This window comes from Danio rerio, chromosome 7 (genome assembly GCF_052040795.2).
Source record: "Danio rerio strain M-AB ecotype USA chromosome 7, GRCz13ab, whole genome shotgun sequence".
NCBI lineage: Eukaryota > Metazoa > Chordata > Actinopteri > Cypriniformes > Danionidae > Danio > Danio rerio.
This window is the reverse complement of record NC_141027.1, coordinates 57,742,462-57,763,390: the sequence shown is the minus strand read 5'-3', so window position 1 is coordinate 57,763,390 and position 20,929 is coordinate 57,742,462. Positions and strand designations below refer to the sequence as shown.

General features: G+C 35.2%; 2 protein-coding genes across 6 annotated transcripts in view; both read left to right on the top strand.

Moving 5' to 3' along the window:
• The window catches only part of LOC147843209 (uncharacterized), a 527,423-nt gene that overhangs the window by 437,228 nt on the left and 69,266 nt on the right, over positions 1–20,929 (top strand). The gene's annotated exons all lie outside the window — the stretch shown is intronic.
• Positions 1–20,929, top strand: part of sirt3 (sirtuin 3) — a 41,810-nt gene that overhangs the window by 18,605 nt on the left and 2,276 nt on the right. For 2 of the 5 annotated variants that reach the window (XR_015494807.1, XR_015494808.1), the window contains exon 9: positions 6,447–7,203. The exons of 1 other annotated variant lie outside the window; for it this stretch is intronic. Coding sequence is in view for 1 of the 4 variants with exons in the window: in NM_001080174.1 (NP_001073643.1) it covers positions 6,447–6,449 (3 nt within the window). In the remaining 3 variants the exon portion in view is untranslated. 5 annotated transcript variants of the gene reach the window in all.

Sequence of the window (20,929 nt, the reverse complement as noted above, 5' to 3'; positions counted from 1 at the left end):
AGCTCATAACTGCAAGTGCAGAGATGACTTTTCGGTTTCTTATTATTATTCATAGCAGAGTTTTTTTACCTTATGAGAATAGACGTTGTCTATTATCAGGAGTTCGTTCACATTTAGACACATCACCGTGCTGCTTTGTTCGTCTAAATCCTCCAGATTACCCGCAGGGCTAATTGTTAAAATAGACAGGGCAAGAGACCTGCTGCACTGAGTCTGCATTCAGACCTATGATTCAGACCCGAGGATTGAAGGAGAAGTCCTCATTAATAGTGTTTATATGAACACGATTATCTTTATAATGATATAAATTGTGGTTATCTGTATACAATGGTGTAAAGTAGCTAATTACAAATACTAAAATTACTGTAATTGAGTAGTTTTCTTCAGGAATTGTAATTTACTAAGTAGTTTTATAAATGTGTACTTTTATTCTTCCTTGAGTACATTTTTTAGTGCAGTATTGGTACTTTTACTCCACTACTTTCCTTCAACCTGCATTTTTCCCTGTCTATGGGGATTAGAAAAAAATAGTCCTGTGATTCCTGTGCAATAAAATCACACACAGAAGGTAAATCACATCGTAATGAACTCAAGACATCTCAAGACATGGGCGATTTATAACTGCTGCAAACTGTTTGGAAGCATTAAAAGTGTCCAAGAAGATGTCCACAATCTTTTCACGCATTGACCCAGAGACTGTTTAAATGCTTGTCACTGATGAAAAGATGACGGATGTTTACTGTATGATGACCGAAATGGCCTTAAACACCCAGCAGGCACAAGACGTCAACATGATGTTAGAATGACGTTGTACCCCAGTGTCGTGGGGATGTTGCATTTTGTTTGGAAATGAAAATCATGTTGACGTCAGAACTCAAGGTTAGGCCAACGTCCAACCTAAAACCAACCAAATATCAACATCTAATGATGTTACAGGTTGACATTGTGTGGACATTACCAATATGACGTCTATCAGATATTGGATTTCGATTGCCATACCTGATGAATAAATGTCAGTATTTGACGTCAATATGATGTTGGTTTAAGATGTTGGCTCGACGGTAGATCACTTTCCAACCACAACCAAATATCAATGTCATTTGACATCGAAATAACGTTGTCCTTAGACGCTGGCTCGACATAAAATTTTGGACACCTGACATAATGACCTAACTCTAACCTAATGTTAATGTCTTATGACATTGTGTGTCTGCTGAGCAACAAGATGCACTACAGAATGTTACGTTCACACACATGCACAAATTACAAGTAAATGCATCAGCTTTATACAGTGTAATACTCACTACACACTACTTTTGAGTACTTTAAAAAGAGATACTTTTTACTCATATATTGAGTAATATTTTCAACAGATACTTTTACTCTACTTGCACAAAATTTTTAGGCAAATAATGGTACTTTTACTTGAGTATGATTTTTCAGTACTCTTTCCAACACTGTCTGTATATGAACTTACGAATAACAAATGTAGCAGGGCATTAAATTACTGTTTATTTCTTTGCATTTTTACTTTGTAAACTATAAAATCATGCGTCTCCTCATGGTTTGTGTCACATTTTGTGAGCTTACTGAGAACAGTTGTTCCCTCCCCTCGTTCTCCCCTGCTGGCTACGACCACTCCTGCCCTTTGCTCGCGGAGCTCCACGCCCATTATGATGCATCTTTTGAAAAAAATCAGAGGTAGACCTGAACCGAAAGTGAGGGGTGTCATAACCCTTTAATATAAAAGTTTGATACTTGAATACTGAGTACTGGGTGAATGAAATAATCTGGTGTTATAGCAGACGGTCACGCAAGGCAAGCCCCAAATTTGTAGCTGCTCATTTCTGTATTTTTTAACAGCAACAGCTGCTCCAATCGATCAGTAAATAAAATAGCTAGATTTTCCATTTGAGTTAATGATCAGTCATATGTAAACCCCCCAACACGAAATGTTTAACTTGATTAATTCATACATTAACAAACCTAAAATAAAAAATAAATAAAAGTAGCGTGACAAACTATGCCTTAAAGCATATCCTATTGTTCTCTCTCTCGTAAATTAGATTCTTAAAATTTGTACTTTTAGATATCCTCTTAATTTTAAATATCATTATTTGTTTTGTGCAATTTTTTGTTTATTGTAATTAAATTAGGGTGTTTTAATAGGATGGCATACGATAGAATAAAAGGAGTGAGTCAGAACTGTTTTTGAACTGTTAGCCTTTGCAATATTTTTATTTAAAATACTCTTTTTGAATCGAATTCCGTTTGGTATAATTTGTATCTTTATTTTAATGCAGCTTTGATGTGCACAATAAACAAAAAGAATGAATATTAGGTGAAATTAAGTGCGTTCAGGGCCAAAACAAAACCACAACCACACGTATTGTCAGATTTTGTGCCAATAAATAAATCTTGGCTACATTTGCCTTTCTGATTAGTGCTAGCTTTATTTATTTATTCCTTCATGAAAAAGGGATAGGTTAAAATTTTTTTACTTGAGTATGTAGCAGCAGATAATAACATTCATTCATTCATTCATTCAATCATTTTCTTTTCGGCTTAGTCTCTTTAATCTGTGGTCACCACAGCAGAATGAACCACAAACTTATCCAGCACATGTTTTGCACAGCAGATGCCCTTCCAGTTGCAACCAATCACTGGGAAACATCCATACACACTCACACACACACACACACACACACACACACACGCACACACACACGCACACACACACACACACACACTGGACAATTTAGCTTACCCAATTCATCTGTAGCTCATGCCTTTGGACTGTGGGGGAAACAAGAGTACCCGGAGAAAACCCACGCAAATACAGGCAGAACATGCAAACTCTGCACAGAAATGCCAATTGACAAGGCCGAGGCTCGAACCAGTGGCTATCTTGCTGTGAAGCGATTGTGCTACCCACTGCCCTTTAGTGACACCAGCCAATAACAAAACATCTTAATTTTACCTGCAGTGCTAATGTAAGACGTCGATCCGCTATAAATTCACACTCATATATTATATTTAATTTATAACACAGCAAACTTGACATCGCAGGCAGATTATCTTTAAAACTTAAAATTGAAAAAAATGAGTGTTTTATAGGAATTAGGAAAGTGAAAGCAAGCTTCATCCCACAGCATTTATAATATTTATAATATCATAGAGTACTCGTAGTCAAGAAATTCAAAAGCAAAAGCGTAAAACGTGTGAGCATGCATTTAAAGCTGGTGCCTTCAGCAGGCCTGGATTGGCTAATCGAGAGGACTGGGAGAATTCCCGGTTGGTGGGTCCGTTTTTTTGGCCATGAGGGCTGGTGTCCCTAGCTGCCTGCAATATCAGCAGTCGCGCTTTTTTCATTTATTTAGTTATTTATTTTACGATAGCCACACTCTTTTTCTTCATTATTTTACCACAGCCCCATTTTTATTTATTTTCTTGCAGCCCCATGAGCAGATTGCAGCCTGCAGGTTAATGATGACATAATTTGACTCCTCAACAGTGGCTTCTTGCTCATCAGCTAAATCATTTGTTAAGAGATATGCAGGAGACGAAAAATTGAAAGGTGGCGCTGGAAAGGCCAAAATTTAAAAAGCTGTGTATATTTTTTGTTAAAACCAGCTGCAGCGAGAGTATAGTAACACACGAAGACGATGAAACGACTGGTGAGTTAACATAAAGCTAGTTAGGAGCAGTGCAAAACAACGATGTCTGCAGACCACCGTTTATGTAGCAAACTTTTTCTTGTACTGCAGCTCTTCCACAGCAGCAGCAGCCTTTTGTCAAGTTTGCTGCTAACAGTAAAGAGCCTTGCTTCGTAACATTACCAAGCACCAGCCATGAGCCCAACACACTAGTTTGGGCAGGTAGGATTGAGTGAATATAAGAATTCAAATTATTCTTAATATTAATGAATATTACACATGCTGAATGAAAAATGCCCCGATACAATTAATGAAATCATATGATTCACTACATTAATAAATCTGAATTGATCAGAAAGCTAAAATGGGGAAACAAGATGCAGCCATCGTTAGAAAGTAATACTGTGGTTGAAATGTCTGGCAGATAACAGTGTAATAGTTGTTTTATTCTTTATTTGTGTCTAAGGACTGGATATCTGTGAACAATTCTGTACAGAATATTGGAGATTTAGCGATTGTTTAATGTTCTCATATTTATGTTAAATATTTGAAGTTATAAAGCAGCTGATTCCTTGAAAAAGACATAATAGTTTCATTAGAAAATTAAATACGTTTAATTAAAAATTTATTTTATACATGTAGCCTAATATATATTTGTTTTATTTGATTTTTTTTTTTTTCATTTGAAGGCTTGGATGTTTATTACCAGTAATTCTTACATTGAAGCACTGAATTGGAAATTACGTTATTTAATATATTCAGTAGTGAACTGAAGTGGGCCGCTCTAAGGCCTGAAACTCCAGACCTGAAAAGGAGTCTGGTCCCACTTTATATTGTGGCCTTAACTAATATGTACTTACACAGGATTTAATAGTTTGTTACAATGTACTTATCGTGTAAATACATGTATTTATTGTGTACATATGCTTGATTAAACACCTGTATGTAATTACATCTGTAATTAACTTCTGTAGTTACATTTGTAAATACACTGTTGACCATCCCTTACACCTTAACCCACCCTTAAACCTACCCATATCACCAAACCTTTCCATAACCCAACCCCTATCCCAACTCAAGAGCACCACAAGTGTTCTCAAATACATTATAAACACAGTAAGTATGTTGTATTTATTTTTTAATGCAAGTACATAGTAGTTAAGGACACTTAAAGTGGAACCAGGAGTCCCACTCCGCCTCTTGCCTTCGGTGTACATCATGCTCCAGAAAGAGCATTATAACTACTTCATTCGGGAGGGATTGAAAAAGCAGACTCGACTCTGGGTGACGATTCCTATCCTGGGGTCAATTCCGATATTAGATCTATTGATCGACTCTTTTGGAGTGGACTCCCCATCCCTACTATTTACTGATTCTCAAGTGTTTTCACACCTGTTTAAGTGTCTTCTGTTAAACACAAAAGAAGATATTTTGAACTGAAAACCATTGACATGACCATAGTAGAAAAAACAAATTACAGGTTACAGTTACAAGTTCCTAACATTTTTCAAAATATGTTCTTTTTGCTTAACAGAAGAAAAAAAACTCCTAAAGGTTGGAAATGAGTCAGTTAATGAATTGAATGATTTTTGGGTAAACTATCACTTTAACCTTAAAGATTGATACAATTTTAAAAAAATATATAAAACAGATCAATCAATATGGTAACACTTTAGTTTAGGTCACAATGCATGCTATTAACTACTGGCTTATTGCCTGCGTATTATTAAGTTATTAACTGATTATTAGTAGTTCAAAAGTATGATCTTATTCTGCAGCTCTACTCCTACCCAAAACCTATACCCAATTATTACCTTACTAAGTATTAATAAACAGCTAATTAGGCTGCATTTACTCTGCATGGTTCAAGTGACTCAATTTTTATTTATTTTTTTTCTCATATGGCACAGATCGGATATGGCCTGTGTGCATGAAAACAGGAAAAAATCACATGGATTTTGATTTACTCAAATCAAATTCATGCTTTGTTCTTATGTGGAATTTTATCTTATATGAATCGGATCTGTGCCCTCGTGTCTGCAGTGTAAGCCGGAAGATCAGATTTTCAACTGTCAATGCGAGTCGCGCATCCTTAAAAACCCTAGCGAATGATGTCAAGTCTGATGCTTTCATTTCGGAATAGACTTCAGGCCAAATTCCCACACCTTAATACTCATATGGACCAAAAAATCTTTTATATTGTCACACCCGCCACACCCGCCACAAAACCAATATAAAGTATTATAAAACTGTGGCACGTGCATAAATCACGCCATGAACATTACATTAAGATACTTACTGGTTTAAAAAGTCCTAGATTAAAAGAAGATGGCCAAATGAGAACTTTCTGTCATGAACTATAGTAAAACAACAACTTGTGAAAAATATTTTTTTTAAATTAAACCCTGTAAACAGATTAAATACAGGAACGGAGAAAAGGCTGCTTTTATTATCCGCTGTCAGTCAGTGCCTGCTCTTTTTTCCCCTGGTCTTTGCATCTTTGCCATGTGCAGTGTAAATACAGACAATCAAATACAAGTCACTTTTAAAAGATGATGTAAGAAGCAGGTCAGCAAAAACATCGGATACAGTCACAAAATCGGAATCAACCTTCATGATCTGCAGTGTAAATGCAGCCTTAGTCATTTATTAAGCTAGGAGTGTTAGTTAAGGTTTTGTTAATGCTGTGAATACTGTAAAGTGTTAACATCAATACAAATCTGTATTCTCACTTTAAATCCCTAAAGCTTTAGCCATCAACAGTTTTCTTTTCTGTCTTTTCCTATACAGTAGTCTTTGGTGGAGAGAGAGGAGTGAGCAAGGAGGAGTGATGTAGTGATGGAGTCCTGGGACTAGTTTGATTTATTTCTGCCTAATTTACTGAACATTCACTGGTTGGCGTGAGTTTTAGTTGGTGTCAAGAAGATGCACTTGAGTATATACTGGGTTGAGGAAGAAGATCCAAATCTACTGTAAATAACCAGGTCACCTCTACACACACCTCTACGAAATGTAGTGTATAATTCACAAGCAAATAATGATTTCAATAATGAAGCAAAACGCACTAACATTTTATCATTTTAGTTTTTATCTTGAACAGTATGGCAGTGGATATAATTAATTTATTCTGTAGCTAACGGCAGTGTCCAGCTGGTCAGTTGATCTCAGTGAGGTTACTCACATGAAGAAAACCCCACTATGATGAAAGAATAAAACAGCTTTTTCTAGAATATGAGCGGACTCTTTATGTTAAGTGAGTTTATATCAGTTTTATGACTATTTGACAGTTCTTACAACTAAAATCTGGAAAGCAGGGACTTCTGTTTATTTTATATTAGATAAACTTTTCACTTAAAACCATAATCTGGTGAGCATAAGGAATAAGCTTCAGACAACTACTCCAGTTTTTATTTTTAACACAATATTTCTGAATGTTTGACTTGATCTGTCTTAACTTGCATAGTAAGTAATGTTTGCTTTGAAACAAACAGACAACAAGTGGGATTGATTATGCATGTTACATCATCAAATAAAACATGGAAAAAGATCTTGTGTTAAGCATAGAGCTTATTTAAGGCTTTTAACAAAACACTTTTAAAAGGCCACTAATGAAAATATACAATTGAAGTCAGAATTATTAGCCCCCCTTTGAATTTTTTTTTAAATATTTCCCAAATGATGTTTATCAGAGCAAGGAAATTTTCACTGTTTGTCTGATAATATTTTTTCTTAAGGTAAAAATGTTCTGTTTTATTTCAGCTAGAATAAAAGCAGTTACTATCTTTTTACACACCATTTTAAGGTCAATGTTATTAGCCCTTTTAAGCATTTTTTTTAATAGTCTAAAGAGCAAACCATCATTATACAATAACTTGCCTAATTACCCTAACCTGCCTAGTTAACCTAATTAACCTAGTTAAGCCTTTAAATGTCACTTTAAGCTGTATAAAAGTGTCTTGAAAATATCTAGTAAAATATTATTTACTGTCATCATGGCAAAGATCAAATACTGTAAATCAGTTATTAGAGATGAGTTATTAAAACTATTATGTTTAGAAATGTGCTAAAAAAATCTTCTCTCCGTTTAACAGAAATCGGGGAAAAAATACAGAGGGGGTCTAATAATTCAGGGGGGGGCTAATAATTTTCACTTCAACTATATTTATTATGGGGTATAGTTTTAATTTTTGAGGAAAATAATGAATTGTGGAAAAAGTGAAGAGCTGTGAATACTTTCTGAAAGTGCTATTTACAGATGAATGCAAAATTATTAGCCATATAAAAATTGTAATTATTTTCAAATATTTCTCATGTGCTGTTTAATAGAGATTTATCTAACCCAGGCTCATTCTGAAAATGCTATAAACATTTCTTGAGGCCTCTGTGTACGCTTTTTTGAGATCCCAAATTTCTTTTGTGAGTGCCATTTACACCTGCTGTTCTCACTTAAATCCACCAGAGGCCGCTGTCGACTGACTGACTGACTGACCCACCCTCCTTCCCAAACCCAACCAATGGTGTTTTCAAAAGCACCTACTGACCCGCGGTGGAACGGCGTCATTCCAGCCTATAGCATTCATTTTAAAGATGAATTGCAGCCTTACATTCATCTGGCTACATAATTTGCGGTCTTCAAAAAAGTATATAGGGCTACGCTTTCAGAATGAGTTGGATTTATCAGCACGTTTTTAATAATTTCTTATGTCTTAGCCATGATGACAGTACACTACTAGTATCAAGCTTAAAGTGTTTCACGGCTTAATTAGGCTAATTAGGGAAGACAGGTTAATTAGCCAAGACAACATTAGTTTGTTCTCTACTCAATTAGAACCTATTAGTGCAAAAATGTAACTGCAAAAAGCAATTTTATGAGGGGTTTAGACACAGTTGTGTGGCAAGTGTGTGGATATAACTAGCTTCTAATAGTGAAATGCAGTAATTATATTTTTTATAATCACACTTAATAAAAACAGTCTGCAGAAACACTTTGATTAACATTCTCCCTTTCTACGTCATCAGAGGGGAAAGCCCCTCCCATCATTGATGATCTCACCCTTATAAGCATATGTCATTAGCAGGGCTTGACATTAACTTTTTTCATCACCAGCCACTGTGGCTAGTAGATTTCCAACATTACTAGCCACTCACTATTTTCACTAGCCACTATTTTGTTGTTGGGAAAAAAATATTTTATACATGAATATGACTTTGGCATGCTAAAATCATTTGATTTAGACTATGTGCTATGTCTACATACCTCAATAATTTCACTTTGTGTATGAACTTGCTTAATGTGCTTGAGCAAATGGGATGTGGTTTCATCGTGGCGCATTACAATTCATTTTTATTTCACACGACTTTTAGGGCTTGATATTAAGGATTTACAAAATTGATCTGACCACACCAAAAAAAAAAAAAAAAAAAATATATATATATATATATATATATATATATATATATATATATATATATATATATATATATATATATATATATATATATATATATATATATATATATATATATATATATTTCTTATTCTCAAATGTTAATGTCAAAAACTTATTAAAAATATAACTGTATATGCTCCTTTTATTCAACAAAACCTTTCTTAAAAAACAATTATATTTTAAAAAATAATTATTTTATTAATTTTATTAATTTATTAATATAATTATTCTATTTTTTATAATCACACTTCATAAAAACGGTCCGCAGAAACACTTTGATTGACATTCTCCCTTTGTCCATGTCATCAGAAGGGGGTAGCCCAGCCCCTTAAGTGACAATCTCTCTCCAAAACATTCACTCTGTAGTCCTTAAAGCACATTGTAACTAATTTGGCAGTATGCTTAGGGTCACGGTCTGTTTGGAGACCCATTTGTGGTCATGTTTTTAATTTTTTTCTTTATGATGCCGTCGATGCTGTGAAGTGGACCAGTCCCTCATGCAGCAAAACAGCCTCACAACATGATGCTGCCGCCCCCATACTTTACAGTTGAGATGGTGTTCTTAGGCTTGTAAGCTTTCCCCTTTGTCCTCCAAATGTAACACTGGTCATTATGGCCAAACAGTTCAATCTCAGTTCCATCAGACCACAGGACATGTCTCCAAAAATGATTATTTTTCCCAGTGTAATTAGGCAAATTGTAATCTGGCTTTTTTTGTTGATTCTGGCTTGTTGATTTTCCTCAGTTCAAGGCAACTGATTTTGCCCAGTTGATTTGCCCAGTTCAAGGCAACTGTACATAGTGTAAGTACGCCCTATGCTGACACATAGCTGGCGTTTGCAGCTTCGTCTTCTTGGAGCTGAGAGGAGGCCTGTGAGCTCAGTTTAATTAGAATTTAAAGTGACAGTCACCAAAATGGCAAAATTTAGATCAAAGCCGGAAAGCGTCAGTTTCAAAGAGTTATGTACCATTATCTGTGTGGTATAATGAGCTGAAACTTCACATACACACTCTAGGGACATTAGAGACTTAATTTACATCTTGTAAAAAGGGGCACAATGGGTGTTGTTAAATATTAAATATTTAAATAAATTAAATATTTCTGTCATCATTGTGTTAAAGACACCAATTGTTATCTAATGCCATTTAAATATATTTAAGAGTAATTTCCTAAACATCCATCCATATATGTTGAGTTAGCAGTAGATGCAAATTTGCTGTTACACAATAACACCAAATCTGCCTCAATCTTCTGACACAGCCCACATTCAGATGTGTCATTTGTTAAGTAAAGCAAAGTGTGTCTGTTTGGTCTGGTTTGACATGTAATGCCGTGCCCTACGTTGTTTTGACATTGCTGGATTGAAAGAAAAAGAAAAGCCCAGCGCTTGTCGCATTCATAAATTGACACACAATGAGGAGAATAGTTACAGGCTGGTAATGACTTTTTGAGAAGCGGAGCACTCTTTGTTTGGCTGTTTTGTCTGTTGAGAAGGTGAACTGCAGTTCATTGTGTGTCAGCGTCTGCATGCCAAGCAAGTGACAGACACTACCTCTCTGTTTAATTCAGTCTGGACAGCCAGTCTGTGGCTTGGTACTATACAGGGTCTGAATGCGAGAAGCAAAACAATACCCTCAATTAACCCTCATTCAAAATGTCTAAAAAAAAAAATGCTAGTTTTCAAAAAGCACATTATTTGTCATGGGACAGACAGCCAGTGAAAAACAGGAGAAGAATGGTTGATTGAACCTTTAGAGATTAAACACAAGTCAAACTGTAATACTTTGGATGGGTGTCATTAGGTGACATTGTCAAAAAGGTAATTATTACTGTAAGCTGAGAAAATATTCCTCACAGGTCCAATCAACATATGCACAGAAACCATGTGCTTTACCATACCCAACACATCTGCTCGTGATCTTCTTTCATATAACTTTGTCATATTTTATGTAATTTGACAGTTTATGACTTTGTGTTGTAGCGATGAAATCAAGAGACATTGTGTACGTTTGTATTTAGCTTTTTATTTTCTACTTAATACATTTTAAGAGTTCACACTTAGATATTGCTTGAAAATAATAGCAGGTTTGGCATGCTGTCCCAGGAGAGAACACTGAGCTCGGAGAAAAGTGAGCCCAGGGCTCCTGCATGGTCAATGAGCATGTGAAGAGTGTATGAGATCAGGAAGTTCCCCCTGGTAAAGGAGGAGATGGGTTGGGGGGATTCTTCAAAAAAATGAAGATGAGAAAGTAATTAGTCGGGCTACTTATAGTGAGTTTAGAATGATCCGATTGGCTTACTGATAATTACAGATGAAAGATCAGCTGCAAACAATCATATCTCCTGCTCCTCTTGAAATTAGTGTGTGAAACTTCACTTAATTTAGCTGAAAGCAGTGGTGGAAAGAGTACTGAAAACTCATAAACAAGTAAAAGTACCATTACTTGCCTAAAAATGTGGTGAAAGTAGAGTAAAAGTGTTTGTTGTAAATATTACTCTAAGTATGAGTAAAAAGTTACCCTTTCAAAAGTACTTAAGAGTAGTGAGTATTACACTGTTAAAAGCTGATGTGTTTACATGTAATTTGTGGATGTGTGTGTAAACGTAACATTCTGTAGTGCATTGAGTTTTTGCTCAGCAGGCATACAATGTCATAAGACATTAATATTAGGTTAAATTTAGATTGTGATGTCGGGTGACCAAAATTTAATGTCTAGCCAGCATCTAAGGACAACGTTATTTTCCAGTAATGACGTCAAATGATGTTGATATTTGGTCGATTTTAGCTTGTTAGAGAGTGACCAAAATCACAACATCTTAAACCAGCGTCATACTGAAATCAAATACTGACATTTATTCGTCAGGTATGGCAAACAAAATCCAACCTCTGATAGATGTCATAGTGGTAACTTCCACAAAATGTTTTTAGACGTTGATATTTGGTTGGTTTTAGGTTGGACGTAGGGTGTTGGCATTGGCCTGACGTTGAGTTCTGACGTCAATCTGATTTTCATTTTCAAACAAAATGCAACAACTCTATGACGTTAGGGTACAACTTCAATCTGACAACATGTTGGCGTCTTGTTCCTGCTGGGTGTTTAAGGCCATTTCTGTCATCATACATTAAACATCTGTCATCTCATCGGTAATATGCATCTAAATGCGTGTAAAGATTTTGGACTTATCTTCTTGGACACTTTTAATGCTTCCAAACACTTTGCTGCAGTTATAAATCACCCATATCTTGAGGTAGTTCATTCAGCAGTGATTTGGTTGGACAGGAATCACAGGACTGATTTTTCTAATCCCCATAGACAAGATGCGGAAAATCTTTTTTTTTTTTTTACACAAAAGTATTCTTGTAGCTTCGAATTATTACAGTTGGACCACTGAAATCACATGGATTGTTTTGACAACAATTTTGGTTACTTTTTTGGATATTGAAGAAATCTCTCTGTACCATTGCTTTCTATGGCGGATGAGAGAGCTCTTGAATTTCAACTAAAATATCTTAATTTATGTGCCAATGACGAATGAAAGACTCGTATGAACGTATGGAGCATACGTAATTAAAACAGAATATGAAAAATAGATTGATATACACACTGTACTACACATTTATTTATTTATTTCATTGTTGTTCAAACTACCTTTTTAATATAAGCTGAATCAACAAAATTCTTGAGGTATTTTTGGAAACATCTTAATTGTTTTATGTCCAAACTACTTAAATTAGCAATAATAATAATAATAACAATAATAATAATAATAATAATAATAATTGCTTAATCATTGTGTGGAACCCAGTATTTTTTTTACATAAGCATACATTGTACATGTGCACAGTATGTCATTTAGGTAAGTTAAAAATTCTCCATAAATGGTTTTAAATGCTTGTTTATAAACAGAGAAATTGCGCCATAGTAAGGAGTCAGAAGGTTCATTTTGACCATTTTTGGAATGGTCATGAATATTAATGAGCTCTTCTCTGGTGCCTGCAGCTTAGTGCTTGATATCTTTCTTTCTCACACACACACACACACACAACACACACACACACACACACACACACACACACACACACACACACACACACACACACACACTCAGAGAGGTGGGTAGAAACGAGTTACATTTACTTGAGTAAACTTATTGGGTAACGTGTACTTTTTGTGTATATATATATATGTGTATAATATATATATATATATATTGTGTATATATATATATTATATATATATATATATATATATGTATATAATATATATATTCATTCATTTATTCATTTATTTTCTTTTCGGCTTACATCCACAAACATCCACACAAACTCATCCAACTGTTTGGATGAGCCTACTTATCCAGCATTTGTTTTTACGCAGTGGATGCGCTTCCAGCTGCAACCCAAAAAACATCCATACACACACACATACACTACGGACAATTTAGTCTACCTAATTCACCTATACCGCATGTCTTTGGACTGTGGGGGAAACCGTAGCACCCGGAGGAAACCCACACGAACGCAGGGAAAACATGCAAACTCCACACAGAAATGCCAACTGGCCCAGTCAAGGCTCGAACCAGCGACCTTCTTGCTGTGAGGTGAGGAGACAGCACTACCTACTGCGCCACCGCGTATATATATATATATATATATATATATATATATATATATATATATATATATATATATATATATATATTATATTACTTTACGTCTTTGTTTGGGAAAGCACACCAGGTTCACTAGTGCTGTGCGCCTCTTTCTCTGGGCCAAAGCGAGTTGATTTTTAAAATATTAAAAATATAGATTAATTAAATGTTCAGCAAAAGAGACATTAATTTCATATTTCACTATGCATTTCATCTGAAAGGCTAATCTTTATAGCTTGATTAAACACATATTGTCAAAACCCACACATATTGTATGAAAATGAAACTGGCATTTATGTTATTATTAGACTGTGATTTGTTATTTGTTGCCTAGGCTAAACATTTTTCACATTTTAGGTTCTTTATTGGCATGACAAAAAACTGTACATTCGTATTGCCAAAGCAGTGCAGCGTCGCTGCGTACAAACAAAACATTGCAAAAAGGGCAGTAGTGCAAACAAATATGAATATAACATATAATAAAGAAAATAAAATTAAAAATTTGATTAATAAAAATAAAAAAAGAATAATAAAAATAAAAATAGATTTATGATAACATATTAAACAGGATAAAAGTAATGATAGTATTATCAAAAGTAAGTCCACAAATAAAGAGTTCCAGTATGTGTGTGTTGGAGACAGTGGAGCGGGTCATTGTTGGTTGAACACACAGCAGCACACACACTCCCCCAGTAAGATGGGCAGTTTCTGTTCGACAGGGACTCAAAGTTGTTTTGTATGTGTTGTATTATCGGGTAGAATTTCTCCCGGATCTCAGAGTATTTAGTGCACTCAGTAAGGAAGTCCATCTCAATCCAGTCTTAATCAGCTGCTGAGGGCAGTGTAGGCACAGCCGCTCCTCCACCGGCAGCCATGTTTTCCTGTGCCGGCCCGTCTTTACAGCCAGCTGGTGTCCGCTGCTCGCTTTTAACATGTTAGAAAATACTGCAAATCAAGGTATCTCTCCGCGGTTAAAACTGTTCGTTATTCGAAAAAAAGAACAAATATCAGCGAACAGTAGTTGCTTTCTAGATTTATTTTAGGCCTGTATTTAGCTGACAGTGCACGTTTTAATCTTGCGATCCTGATAACTTTTAGAGATAATGTCTGTTTTTATCAACTTTTCTGTCATTTATTTCTCATTTGCTACTCATTTTATTAATTTGTTGATGTTAATATATTACATATTCTATATGAATATCTAAAATTCTTTGGCATTAAAATTTGCTTTGAACTTGAAAGAGAGGCAGTATATATAATCAAAAGTAACCAAGTAACTAATTACTTGAGTAATTTTTTCATAAGGTTCTTTTTAGTCTTACTCGAGTAACTTTTAAGATTGTTACTTTTACTTTTACTTGAGTAAACATTTCGGCAAGTACTAGTACTCTTACTTGAGTACAGATTTTGGATACTCTACCCACCTCTGCACACACATCATGATGTAGTCTGAAATAAACGTGTGCAAAATAATCATACTTCATTTGACATTTTTTTTCTAATTGGGTATGCCTTGTTAAATCTTTTTCGTCTGAAGAAGTAGAGAGGTTTATTTTAAGTAGCTATGATTAATCCACCAAAGAAAAACAAAAAAAGTTTCTCCTCTTGAATTGTGTTGTGGGTAAAATGTGGGCTAAATTATCATTGTACTTGACAAAATGGAAAAACAGAGTTTTACTTTGAAACTTAGCCAATACAAAAACCCAGATAGGAATCAATGTCAACCTGTCAGAAAAATGACAGTGAGAGCTCAGTGATATGACACAATGCATAAATGTGCATTAAACTCTTATACTCTGCAGTCTACATGTGTTTGTTGCCTCATTACAAAAATACACAGCAAATTTCACATTATTAAAAATAAATCAACAAAAGTTAATCAGACCTTATGCTTGTTGTGTTGGTGGTAAATTCAAAATCAGTTTATCCTTAATTTAGCATTCAGAGGATTGTAAAAAGACGGCTAGCTAAGAACTGCATCTCCCATTTTCAAAATAATAGTCCCACATATGTACTAAGTTTAATATAAGCTTAACGTAAAAATTTGTACAATTACTACAATTAATAAATACTTTACAATTAATAATACAATTAATAAATTCAAAGCACTTTTCTTAATAATTATTGTTTCAAAGCAGCTATATAAAAGGTACTTATTACTGCATTACAATCGAATTCAGATAAGTTAAGCTTTTTTGTTACCTTAACTTTTTTAGTTACTAAAAACTTCAACTAGTAGCTTATAGCATTTGACATTAAAAGTTATTATAGAAACATAGTTAACCTAAAGGTATATAGCATATGTCTATGTGTACATGTTTAAAGAAGTGTATTTGTGCATTGCGTGCTTGTGTTGTCCTCAACATCCTCAATAGCTGCGTTTCCACTATCACGCCTAAAGCGCGCGAGCCAGGGTAAGCCAAGGCCAGTCGCGTTTCCACTGTCACTTCCGAGGCCTAATCGGGCCAAAGTGGGGCTTTCTTGGACCTATCGGCCGGCCTTTTTCAACCTGCCGAATACCTTGGGCCAAAGAGGGCTAGCTGGGGCTTCGAGGCGCAGTGAAAGGAGAGGCGGACACTAGTTTTCTGATCACACACACACGAGTACATGCGCCAAACAAACAAACAATTAAATAAACAAGGGAAAGAAAACATCTAGCCTTATAGGCTGGGGTCTTTTTGCGTATAATTGCCATTATATTTCCATTTTTAATGTAAGGCTGTTGCATAAAATAATAAAGTTTTAATTTATAAGTGACTTTGCTGCATCCTCCTTGATGTTTCAATAACGCATAATAATCTTCACACCATATTAAGGACACAGCAGACAGTAAAGGTTTTCGAGAGTTTTTGTCAAGTTTAAAAGGTGAGTTTGTCCGTGTTTAGATGCCTGTATGTGAATGTGAGACAGAACAGAAAAGCATTTCCTTCACAGCTCTGTTGATGCTGCGAGCGGCTTCTGTTTTTATTTATTTTAGAGATAATACGCAATATGAATACAACGGAAAGACATAAAACTTTACAAACTTTGTGTTCACTTGATAAAATAGCCTAAGCTATATTGAAATTATGTAATTACAAATGTTGGATATAATAAAATCACGTAAAATAAATAAACCAATATAAAACAAATAAAAGCTAACTATAATAATTTAGGTATAGCCTATAAACAATACATAGATCAAACCGTTTTTAAGCCATATTAAGCTTTCATTTTACAAAGGCCTATCTGAAAAAAAAAAGATTTTACATATTTTCTAAAAACAAATGAAATATTATTTATAAAGTATTTGGATATGATGGTATTAATCAATTCATGCAAACAGAGCATTTTTGGGTGAGTGAAAGCAGAAACTAGGCTGCCTTTTTTCTGTCACACAGTCCTGCAGCGCTGCTTTACAAACGTGTCAGGGAAAACTGCAAATGCAAAATGTGTTTTATGTCCTCAAACAAGTGTTTATGTTTTAAATGACGTGATAAAATTTATAAATGAAATTTTTAAAACATGTAGAGCTTTATTAAGCTGCTGAGCGCCACAAAATATAGGCTATATTTTATTACTTACTCTTATGTCCTGAAACACTTAACACTTTCCTTTACTCTAAGATCACAGAATAATATGCAACATCTTTAAATAAAGGGGAATCACCTAGTAAGTTTCATATATATTTTTATAGGGAAAATGTATATGTTTCAGGTCTCTCTGGACCATTTGGACTAGTTGTTTGACAGCGTCTATCTAAACGAGGATGTTATAAAATACATTGTCTACTGCATTATTAATGGAGAATTTCTGTGGTTTTATATTATGGATAGGTGTGTTCACTGTGCTGGGTCCCTCCATTTGTGGCGAGACCACTCCATACACAATGCCAACAGTCGGTCGGCGAGTAAATGAATATGATGAATGAGAACACACAGGCCTGTGCATATAGACATATAATGTAATGCTGTACTATAACGTGTCGTTTGTTTGTTTCAGTTGTCTTCATTTTAATGGTTTCATGATGATGTGATGGTGTGCTTTATCTGCCTGATTCCCGCTGAAGTGGGGGGGTTGAGTGACGTTTGATTCGGGGGACATTCTGGGGGCGGGGTTTGCGTGACCCACTAGCCCAACAGTGGAAACGCGACATGATTTCGACCTCACTGCTCAAGCTCCCGGGCGATTGGTCCGGCCCGATAAAAGCCCTGATTCGCACTGGCCCGACAGTGGAAATCCAGCTAATGGTTGGCATCATCTCTTCCCAGGTCTTACTTCTTGAAGTCATATAGGAGAAGGCTCGGCCTCCTTTAGTAGACTTTGCTGTTCTGGCTATAACTTAGTATTCAAATTATCGTTGTAATCTCACTTGGAAATGCACAAATCAAACGCAGCCTGCATATTAATGATCCAGTGTGTAGCGTACCAGTGTTTTGTGATAGGATGTCATGAACTGAACTTTTAATATTCAGCTATGCCTATAGGTATATCCAAATTTTTGTTATATGGCATCTTTAAGTTTTTTTAACACTGTGCTTCATACTATACAATAACCAGCCACTTTATTAGGTACACCTTAGTACCTATTGTAGATTAGTCAGTTGCACATCCACGATGCCAATCTCCCATTCCCCTACATCCCAAAGGTGCTCTATTGGATTGAGATCTGGTGAATGTGGAGGCCATTTAAGTACAGTGAACTCATTGTCATGTTCAAGAAACCAGTTTGAGATGATTCGCTTCATTACATGGCACATTATCCTGCTGGAATTAGGCATCAGAAGATGCAAAACGCTTAAAAATAGCTCTTTGACCTTTTTGTGAGCACTATGCGATGACCCCCAAAATGATTGAACTATAGGTTGTTCTCTAATTAAGGAATTATCGTTAAACCGTCAACTGAAATGGAGTTCCATGTTGTTCTGATTGAGTTTTAAGTGATGGCAGACACCAAATCAAAGCTTAGCTCTAGTTTTCTGTGTTACTATCAATATACATATGCTTAACAAAAGAACCCTTTTTTGAAAATACAGGTGAACAAGGGTCCCTGTAGTTGGAAAAGACAGATGTTCACTAAGGTCTTGGTTGCTCTTAATCCTCTAAGAAATGCCAGTGTCAGGCATGCTGGAGAAGCTGCACTTGATCATGCAGACATTTTATTTATAATTCAATACGAGAGGGGGAAAAGAGACAAGTGGGAATTCTGTCCAGGTGTCTGATCCTTTTTTCACTGCACACAGATGATATGCTCAAAGAATAAGGCTAGTAACCAAGTATGGTAAATTCCTTGGGGCTTTTGAAGGCACTTCATTAGACACTTTCTCATGATGTTTTGCAAGCCACAGAAGCTCTTACTCACTGGAACATCAAGGAATCCCATTTTTTTCAAACCTCATTTGGGGAATCCAGTGCCTCCCTTCATCACACTTTTCTGTTTATGTAGTCATTTGCAATTCAATTTTCATCAGAATAAAAAATTATATAAAAATATGCAGTCCGTTAAAGGCAAGTTACTACAAGTTTGTAAAATGTAGTCTTTAATTTCAACATGACATTTAAAAAGCAGCCCAAACTGTAAATATGCAATGCTTTGTAACATATATAGTATATCATCAGTCAGTGCCCCTATTATGATTTTCGTAGATGTTTACATCTTTGGTCCATGTTAACACGAAACTCATTCTGATAAATATTAGCAAAGCAATTATCATGAAGTGTATGTAATAACTTGGTTGGAATTGTTTTTGATATTTGTTTTACTACTACTGTGTGAACAAGGTTAAGGATAACAAAATAAAGCAATACAAAAAATTGTCATGAAGTGCACTAAAAACAAACAGGAAGTGAAGGAGCTGGAAAATACTGAAGGTCAGATCATGAGGATCACAGCATCAGGAGATACCAACAAAGGCTCAATTTGAAAAGGGAAGTGAGTAGGCGGGTCAATCAATACAATTGGTTGGGTTTACAGAAGCAGAATTCACTTGATCGGTCAGTCAGCCAATCAGTCAGTCGATAGCGGCCTCTAGTGGATTTATGTGAGAAAACAAAAACTCCAAAAAAAAAAAAAACGTAGCTCCTGGGACATATTTGGAGCTGTCCAGATATGTGTATAGAGCTACGTTTTCAGAATGAGCCTGGGTTGGGAGATACAGAAGTTCACTGAGGCTAAAATTGACTAGCAGTTGTTTAATTCTTGCTTGATTGTAATTCATTACATACTTTATGTCTCTATCAAAGTTATCTCATATGATGAAGACAAATTTGATCTGACAGTTTCACCGTGAGTAACAGTTTAATAGCAAATAAACTGATAATAGAAGCAACTTGAAGTTGTCTGAATAGTTTTTTGGTTTGGCTACAACGGGGAAATAAGTATTAAACACATCATGTTTTTTTTTTGTTTTTTTTTTCCCTGGGAATAATATTTCTAGATTAGCTTTTAACATGGAATTAAAGCAAATTTTGGTAAAATACAAACAAACAATACAAACAAAAACAAAACTAAACAAATTGGAAAATTTAGAACAATGCAACGCCACAAAAATAAACTAATAAAACGTATTTAATACTTTATATACAGTAAAAGGCTTTTTTTGGTGATGGCAGCTTAAAGACGCCTCCTAAATGGAGAATGAAGTCACATGCATTTCTCGGGTGTGATTTTCCACAAACTTCAACAGAGTGTAAAAATCTTGATGGTTCTGTCTCATCTATTAAATCTGGTCTTTAATTTGTATTTTCTATTGGATTCAAGTCAGGTGTTTGCCAGGGCCATTGTGCAGCTTGATTTTCTTTCTCTGAAAGTATTTGAGAGTTTCCTTGGCTGTGTTTTGGATCATTGTCTTGCTAAAATGTCCACTCTGGTTTCATCTTCATCATCCAGATAATGTAGATGTTGGACTGAAGCAACTAATTTGGTTGCTGAATAACTACTGAGATATTTCAGCTGCTGTCTGGGCTTTACCTGCCTTTCTACACCTCCCTTTTTTGTGTGTTTAATACTGTTTCCCTCTGTCATTTAATTTTTTTCTTACACATAACTTAACTTGTAAACTAATTAGATTTGTTTTCTTTGCATATATGGCTTACTTTGGTTGTTACCAACATCCGGTGAAAATGTCAAGTCACCTTTAGAAATATGTTTTTTAAGAAAAATGGTGAGGTGTTCAATACTTGTTTTCCCT